The sequence below is a fragment of the Oncorhynchus clarkii genome, chromosome 2, assembly GCF_045791955.1.
Source record: "Oncorhynchus clarkii lewisi isolate Uvic-CL-2024 chromosome 2, UVic_Ocla_1.0, whole genome shotgun sequence".
Classification (NCBI taxonomy): Eukaryota; Metazoa; Chordata; class Actinopteri; order Salmoniformes; family Salmonidae; genus Oncorhynchus; species Oncorhynchus clarkii.
In genome coordinates, this window is record NC_092148.1 from 20,093,698 (window position 1) to 20,102,708 (window position 9,011).

Below are 9,011 nucleotides of genomic sequence, written 5' to 3' on the forward strand. Positions count from 1 at the left end.
AGACTCCGGGTTCGCGCCCAGGCTCTGTCGCAGCCGGCCGCGACCGAGAGGTCCGTGGGGCGACGCACAATTGGCCTAGCGTCGTCCGGGTTAGGGAGGGTTTGGCCGGTAGGGATATCCTTGTCTCATCGCGCACCAGCGACTCCTGTGGCGGGCCGGGCGTAGTGCACGCTAACCAAGGTAGCCAGGTGCACGGTGTTTCCTCCGACACATTGGTGCGGCTGGCTTCCGGGTTGGATGCGTGCTGTGTTAAGAAGCAGTGCGGCTTGGTTGGGTTGTGTTTCGGAGGACACATGGCTTTCGACCTTCGTCTCTCCCGAGCCCGTACGGGAGTTGTAGCAATGAGACAAGATAGTAATTACTAACAATTGGATACCATGAAATTGGGGAGAAAAGGGAGTCAAATTTAAAGTAAATAATAATAATAATTTTTAAAAAAGGTGCAGGTGGACAGCCGCCAGGGTTTAGCTGTTCAACAGTCTAATGGCTGTACCGCATGCCAGGCAGTAAGGGAGTAAACAGTTCATGTCTGGGGTGGCTGCATTCTCTGGCAATCTTCTGGACTTTCCTCAGACACCGCCTGGTGTAAATTTCCTGTAGGGCTAGGAGCTCGCCCCCAGTGATGGGCTGGGCAGTTTTCACCACACTCTGTAGATCCACGTCCGAGGGCGGTGCAGCTGCCGTAGCAGGCGATGATGCAGTCAGTCATAATGCTCTCGATGCAGCTCCAAGGTCCGCTAGAGGGTGATATTATTGTCCTGACGTCAAGTAATAGCGCCCTCAGCGGGCCTTGGGGCTACTCTCGATGGTGCATCACACACACACACACACACACACACACACACACACACACACACACACACACACACACACACTTTCACAATGTTCTTTTCTCATTTGGGTAAAAGTCCATCCTCTTTCCTCCAGACTCTCTCCTCTGTGACCTGGAAACCGATAAGTGGTTGAGTGGTCGAGGAAGTGCCAATTCTTTAATAAGCAGATGTAGCCTATAGTCAAAATTTCACCGTAGAAACATGGAGGCAATCATTTTATAAAGACTTCCTCATATGCGTTCCGCTGTTCTGTTGGTTTTCTTTCAACTTTCTTTCATTGTCTAGCGGCTAAAGGCATTATCCTAGTCATATTAGAAACCAATCCCATTATAGATCCTGCATCTTTAGATCTCCCCTCTTTCTACATTTCTAGGATATTTTCATCTCTGTTCATATGCGCATTTAAGAAAGGTGTTTTCCTGTAAATTGCATTTAGGAACATTTGCGTGTATGCCTTACTGCTGTGTGCACATTGCTGCACCTAAAATATGAATAAATAATAGTTTATCAACATTATAAGTTAAACATTCTGATCTGTTCTATTAGCTTTATAAATTGATATGGCGTATCCCTCCATTACTTTGTATACCCAATGCCCACTGAAAAATAAGTTTGTATATGGTAATACAGCAATATACCCTCCAATACACCACTGCAGAGGACGGAGGAGAGAGGATGCAGGATTTAAGCAAACCAATTGAGGAAATGCCAATGACTACAGTATAAAGGAAAAGGCCAATGTCATGGCCCTTTACGAATATACTAGACTAAAAAAATCTATTGAAGAAAAGTATAAAACATGATACATGATACCGAACTAATAATACTAATGAGTAGATAATAACCTAAGAGATTTGAATGGAAAATGTATCCGTATCTAATAAATATAATTGCATAAATAGCCATTCGATGAGTAAACTTTGTCAAACCAACCTTCTGCGACTCAGAGTGTGAACTAAAAAGGATTGCCGATGTAGTCGATCAACAGCGGGCCCACAGACAGATATTTCAGTGGACGTATAAATGTGAAGCATCCGGTTGGCGTTTCCACTAACTACCAAATATGGTAGTGAGAGGAAGCCCACTGGCGCGCAGTGGGAGAAGATGTAACGAGATGGATTTTGGCCGAAATTCTACAAATCTTCTCATCAATTAAACATTTGATCTCAATATAGTTTTCTGTTCCCAAAACTAGAATATATTATGAACAGAACAGACTAAGTCTTGTAGACTCCGCCATTTGCAAACGTTTTACAAAATCACGCTGTTTAGGAGTGCAAAGTCGAATTGAGTTATTGCACACGAGCACTTCACAGGGTAGGCGTTCCCTAACGGAAATATGCAAAATACATACTACAACGCGCCAATAGGATAGCGCTAGCGCTTGCTTGGCTCTGCCCACCTCCTTGCTTGTTCTGCCCACTATGACTATTTTGTTCCCATTGGAAATGACAAGCTAAGGTTTATCTTGGTTATATAAAAGTCTTTGGTGGGCCCTTCTTTGAGCACGCACACGTCTGTGCCCGGTTGGTTAACTTTGCTAGCTCATTGATGGACCATAGTAGAAGAAAATGACAGATTACGCTGAGGAGCAGCGAAACGAGCTGGAAGCTATAGAGTCAATTTACCCGGACTCGTTTACAGGTTAGTTTTCTACGAGTTTGTCTCGGTTGGTTTCCAAGCTGGCAAACGCTAGCTAGCCAGCTGGCTAACGCGGGTTAGCAGTGTGGTGCCAATTTAGCTGGCTAGCTAGCTAGTTAGCAAGCCAACAACCCTCAATATCTAGGAGAAATTGTTTTAGCTAACGATCACATAATGAAACGCCCTCGATCACCACACACTCAAAGTTAGTCAGTGCCACTGTCCTCTTTAGCTAGCTAAACAAACTCAACTGCACTTACAGTGCCATACAGTTAGTCAGGCTCTCCAGCAGGTGAGTTGATCATAGTCAACATCTTCCACTTTTCAATAGCGAAATTATTTTAGAGCAACTTTTTGATTTGTATTAATTTGCATAACAATGATGTGACTGCTCTGCTGACTTTCATATTTGTTTTGGCCCTCCTGTAGTGCTATCAGAGGTGCCCACCAGCTTCACCATCACTGTGACATCGGACGCAGGGGAAAACGATGAAAGTAACCTACCCTATCACTCTCTTTCCCGAGTCTTGTGTAGTAGATCTGTTCAGCTACACTAGCCTGGTCTCATATGACATGACTCGTCAGTCGAGTTGGCTAAAGCACTTACGGATCTGGGACCAGGCTAGGGTTCTACTACATTTATTGTTTGTTTATTTGTTAACCTAATGCCTCTGTTATTGTAGCGATTGAAGTGACTCTACAGTTCACCTATGTGGAGAAGTATCCCGATGAGGTGCCGCTGTGGGAGATATACTCCCAGGAGAACCTGGAGGATTCAGACGCAGAGGGCATCCTCACCTTACTGCAGCAGCAGGTCTGTTACACGCATGTGCACACACTCACTCATAGGGCTGTTACGGTGACTGTATTACCGAGTCATGATGGCAGTCAAATTCCATGTGACAGTCACTGTAATTAGACTTCTCCAAGCTCTGATGCTGCTCATGGTCATTAGTAGCCTACCAAACTTGCTAACTGCCTGGTACTCCGCACTCTATTGTCCCTCAAATCACTGACATCAATGCAGATGTAATTGGAAATCAAATCAAACACTTCATGAGAGCTGATGAGCGCAAAATTTCTATAGGCTATGCAATTGCGTGAAAAAACAGAGTAATGGCCTCTAGTAAATAGAGGAGGATCCCATCAGCTTTCTATAGGCTACACCTACTATATTTATTTCTCAATCTTCCTAATATTAAGCACATTGCTTCTCTTTAAAACAGCAGTATAGCCTACCTGGCTTGCATGAAAATGAACCACGGGAATAGGGTCCTTCCATTTGCTATTTAAGTGCAAAGATGATGTATTTTTTTCCCGCTGCCCCTGTTTCAAGACAGGTGCATGCATAATGGTCAATTTCAAAACAAATTTCACGCATATTATTTACTATATGTAAAGACTAAATTACATCAAGAATATTGTGATGGGTGACAATATTAGCCTATCACTTGTGAATGATGTGGTAAGATGGCACCGAAGAGGATGGCTGATGAAGTGTTTACAGCCTGCACAAAAAAACAAAGCAGAGCTCATGCCTTTCATACAACTTTTTTCATGTCATCTTTAGTTGCATCACGCAACCTTAGAATGTATTAAAAAATCTAAACATATATCACAACTAAAGTTACATAAATACCTCTGAATTAAACATATAGGAAGTACCTGTTTCTTTGTTAACCCCTCATCACAGAATAGTCACATGTGCACATTCCCTCAAATAGTTTGGAGAAAATACCCTTTCTATTTTATTCAGCTTTGTTTAATTGTATTCTTCATACTTTAACATAATGCCACGCAATTCTAAGCAAATGCTAAATGAACTAGTGTAGCCATCAGCCATATGGCATAGCCATTTTTCAAATGTAGATGTTCCAAGGGTCTGCGTCAGTGGCTTGTAGGCTATGCGTGGAAGACGGGAGATGCTAAATGTTTGTTAATTAATGGTCAATTTCCGCGAGACCGGCAGTTATTTGCTTTACAATCACTGGCTAACAGCCCTACTCACTCACTCACGGTCTGTTCCATCATTCTCGCCTTACTGCAGCTCTGTATGTTTGTCCGGCAGTCTCTCTCCGCCTGTCTATTCAGCCTTACTCGGCAATGACAACGCGTACATCTGTGTTTTTACATTTTTCTAGGCTGAGGAAAACCTTGGAATGGTGATGATATTCACCCTAGTTACAGCAGTTCAGGACAAACTGAACGAATTAGTCGACGAGATAAAAAACAGAAGAGAGGAAGAGAAGAGGCGAAAAGAGGAGGCAGCGGAGGAGGCTGAGAAGGTGCTCTTCCAAGGAACAGTGGTCACCATCGAGAACTTCCTGTCATGGAAAGCCAAGTTTGAACTGGAGATGGCTGAGTTGAGGAGGAAACGGCAGAAAGAGGAGGAACAACAGCAGGCTGGAAAGATTAAACTCACAGGTATGTGTCTACCCCCCAAACCCCTCTTCATCCCCAGCCAAGAGCCATCTGGATTAGGGTTAAATGGCGGGAACCTGGTTACTGAGATTTACTGGGATTTACAGCCCAAAATCACTCCCTTTTCCTAGGATAAATAACTGTGAGACACTGGTAAATATATTCAATTAGTTATACGAACAGCTTGGCTTGAAATGGAACTGTTAAATTATATGCAATGTCTAAATCTAGCTTCTCTACGGCCTCTGTATGATAAATCATGCGTGCTCAGGGTGGGGACAGACAGCCCATTTTAGTATGGAGTACAGTTCACAATGCATGTAGACCTATCATTTCATCATGGTAACTTTTCTTCTAGTGACAGGTACATTTGCATAGTCTATGCTTCAGTAATATAAAGACCAAATACATGTCTAATTTACCCATCTCCATCTGGCTTCTTTTTTTTTTTCAGGCTGTTTTAAAACAGCAGCTATCTCGAATATCATTGCTTTAAATCGGTGCACTTTGTCAGTCTCTATCTCCAACAACCTCATTCAAATTGAATCCAAAATAGATAATCCTGTTCTAGATGTCTTTAGCCTACCTCTTTCAGGTAATAAATTCAATTCAGGATTAGCCTTATATTTAGCTAATTAATGATGGGTTATGCATAATAATCTTCTAAATTATAGCCTCGGTCTCTTGCGCAATAAGCACTCATCAGTGTGCCGCTGGCCCCTCTCCTTTCCCATGCAGGAAAAGCTAGACTGGAATAGCTTGCTGGACATGATTTTTCGTAGTATTTCTTATACCAATAGACTATTCGGAGACGGAAGCTCTTGTTTACTGAAAGTTGAATGCAGCAGCCAATAAAACTCACGGGTAGTTTGAAATAATAGTCAATGTGCGATGCCTGTAGACTATAGCAGTTATTTGTTCAGACCCATAACCATTCAGTCTTTGAAGTGAAAGCCTTCTACATCTAATTCTAGTCCTGTATTATTCAAGGATGTCTTTAGAATGAAGATAATGCCAACTTTAACTGTTGAAAGTGAGGAAGGATTGAATCAACAAGAAGTAGGCTAATAACATTTGGGGAAATATTATGAAAGGTGTATATATGCGTCAGCCTACTAATTATACAAACAGACCCTATTATATTTTGATCAAATTTGCTAGCCTATACTTGTAACTTTTACTGAGCAGCACATGCGGCCTACAATGTATTTTAATGTATGGCTCATCAGGCTCAGGTAGCATCAGGCTTGAATTTTCAATAAAATCCAGACAGGCCTATTTATATGCTTTTGAATGGCACTTCCAGTTTTGACGGGAAATACCTGGTTACCGGTAGAGAAATGATTTATTCTCAGGATGGAACATTTGGAAAATACCTGGAAAATATTAAACCCTAATCTGGATGCTACATCTCCGCCATCATGTACAGTCAAAACAGGAACTCAAGTGCTTCAAGTTTCTGCATTTCTTTTATTTAACCAGGAGAAGTCCATTGAGTCTCTTTTAACAGGGAGACCTGGTCAAGAAAGCGGCAGCAGTCAATACAACATTACAAAATGTAAAACATCAGCACAACACGGTCCGGCCTACAGGAAACATTTACACTCCTCCTGAACATAGATAGTTAGTTAATTACATGCCTCTAGTGCACAGTAGGAAAAGGTAGTCCTAACTTGGTAATGGCCCTGGGGACTTTAAGTAGCAACCATATTGAAGACCATGTCTGTAACTGCTAGTGGTGAAGGAGAGCAGGCTACTGAGGTAGAGGGAGTTTGCCCAGAAGGACTTTATATTAGAGGTCGACCGATTTTTCAACGCCAATACCGATTATTGGACGACCAAAAAAGCCGATACCGATTTAATCGGCCAATTTTTTTTATTTTGTTTCATTATTTGTAATAATGACAATTACAACAATACTGAATTACCACTTAACTTAATATATATAATACATCAATAAAATCAATTTAGCCTCAAATAAATAATGAAACATGTTCAATTTGGTTTAAATAATGCAAAAACAAAGTGTTGGAGAAGAAAGTAAAAGTCCAATATGTGCCATGTAAGAAAGATAACGTTTAAGTTCCTTGCTCAGAACATATGAAAGCTGGTGGTTCCTTTTAACATTAGTCTTCAATATTCTCAGGTAAGAAGTTTTAGGTTGTAGTTATTATAGGACTATTTCCCTCTATACCATTATTTCATCAACCTTTGACTATTGGATGTTCTTATAGGCACTTTAATATTGCCAGTGTAACAGTATAGCTTCCTTCCCTCTCCTCGCTTTTCCCTGGGCTCGAACCAGGAACACAACGACAACAGCCACCCTCAAAGCAGCATTACCCATGCAGAGCAAGGGGAACAACTACTAGAAGGCTCAGAGCGAGTGACGTTTGAAACGCTATTAGCACGCGCTAACTAGCAAGCCTTTTCACATTGGTTACACCCGCCTCATCTCGGGAGTTGATAGGCTTGAAGTCATAAACGGCGCAATGCTTGACGCACAACGAAGAGCTGCTGGCAAAACGCACAAAAATGCTGTTTGAATGAATGTTTACACGCCTGCTTCTGCCTACCACCGCTCAGTCAGATACTTGTATGCTCAGTCAGATCATATGCAACGCAGGACACGCTAGATAATATCTAGTAATATCATCAACCATGTGTAGTTAACTAGTGATTATGATTGTTTTTTATAAGATAAGTTTAATGCTAGCTAGCAACTTAACTTGGTTTACTGCATTCGCGTAACAGGCGGGCTCCTTGTGGAGTGCAACTAGAGAGAGGCAGGTCGTTATTGCGTTGGACTAGTTAACTGTAAGGTTGCAAGATTGGGTCCCCGAGCTGACAAGGTGAAAATCTGTCGTTTTGCCCCTGAAATAGGCAGTTAACCCACCGTTCCTAGGCAGTCATTGAAAATAAGAATGTGTTCTTAACTGACTTGCCTAGTTAAATAAAGGTATTAAAAAAATACCGATTTCCGATTGATATGAAAACTTGAAATCGGCCCTAATTAATCGGTCGACCTCTACTTTATATGAACACATACCAATGTAGCGGTCAGTGCATGTAAAGTGAGGTCCAGTCCACCATTTGAGACAAGGTTCTCAATGGTTGGTGAGCGTCTTGGCATTTGTACATGATTAACACTTTTTTTTCTCTACCAGGAAAAAAGCTATTTGAGACCGATCACAATCTTGACACATCAGATATACAGTTCCTGGAAGATTGTAAGTATAGCGGAGCGATACAACTGTAGTGTGTGTGTTTGTGCGCGTTTGCCTCAGTATGTCTGAGGTAAGAGAAGTACGGTGATTAGCGAGTGGGATCTATAAAAGGTTGTACAATGACTTTGCGCTTCCCTCCCGTTCAGCTGGAAACAGTGTTGAAGTGGACGAGTCCCTCTTCCAGGACCTTGAGGAACTTGACCTGGATGAAGACGACCCTGACTTTGACCCTCTGGCACTGGGCAGTGATGAGGACTGAACTAGGAAGAAGAGAAAGAAAGATGCCATGGGCATGTTCCAGGCAGACCTGTTTTCAAATACTATTTATGATCTTTAAAATACTTTGAGCATTTGCTCTAGCCTGCCTGGGGTGCCAGATGAGTGGGGATTGCAGTGTCTTGACTATTTTATTGGTTCCATTGCGCCTGGCAAGCTCAATCAAGCCCAGAAGAAAGCATTTGAAATGATTTGAAATAGTATTTGAAACCAGGTCCGGTCCCAGATCATCTTTATTGCAGTCACGTTGTGCTGCACATATTTCAGATCCCCCAATGCCTGGAGAAGGGTTTTGCATCTCAGGAACGACATCAATGAGATATAGAATTCGTCTGAGATGCGCAGCACGACTAATATTTACGACTTTGAACGCAACCGATACTAACAGGAGGGGATCATCACAGGAAGGGGAGTCACAGTATCTGACCAAGCACAGAGAAGAAAGACATCCAATAACACCCACATTTGTTCTAAACATGAACTATAACTCCAGTTGACTGTAAACACAGAATCACCTCAAGGCATTTATACACCCTTGTCAATGAGTTGATTTATACCCGGATGCCATTAAAGATGCACTATGCAGAAATCTCTTCACCATTTCCTGGTCACA

The 9,011-nt window shown here is 42.1% G+C and overlaps 1 protein-coding gene across 1 annotated transcript; it reads left to right on the top strand.

Annotated features, from left to right (window-relative positions):
- Positions 1-2,304: 2,304 nt before the first annotated feature.
- LOC139423800 (RWD domain-containing protein 1-like) lies at positions 2,305-8,987 on the top strand. Its single transcript, XM_071175437.1, has 6 exons — positions 2,305-2,477; positions 2,904-2,969; positions 3,158-3,288; positions 4,616-4,898; positions 8,063-8,125; positions 8,269-8,987. The coding sequence occupies exons 1-6, from the start codon at positions 2,405-2,407 to the stop codon at positions 8,379-8,381; spliced, it is 729 nt and encodes a 242-aa protein (XP_071031538.1). The 5' UTR covers positions 2,305-2,404; the 3' UTR covers positions 8,382-8,987.
- The last annotated feature ends 24 nt before the right edge of the window (positions 8,988-9,011 follow it).

What these genes read in the sequence shown, in the direction of transcription:
- LOC139423800 (XM_071175437.1), top strand. Translation starts at nt 2,405, where the DNA reads ATGACAGATTACGCTGAGGAGCAGCGAAACGAGCTGGAAGCTATAGAG. An exon ending in TCACCTTACTGCAGCAGCAG is followed by an intron (nt 3,289 to 4,615) that starts GTCTGTTACACG and finishes ACATTTTTCTAG; the next exon opens with GCTGAGGAAAACCTTGGAAT. An exon ending in TATACAGTTCCTGGAAGATT is followed by an intron (nt 8,126 to 8,268) that starts GTAAGTATAGCG and finishes CCTCCCGTTCAG; the next exon opens with CTGGAAACAGTGTTGAAGTG.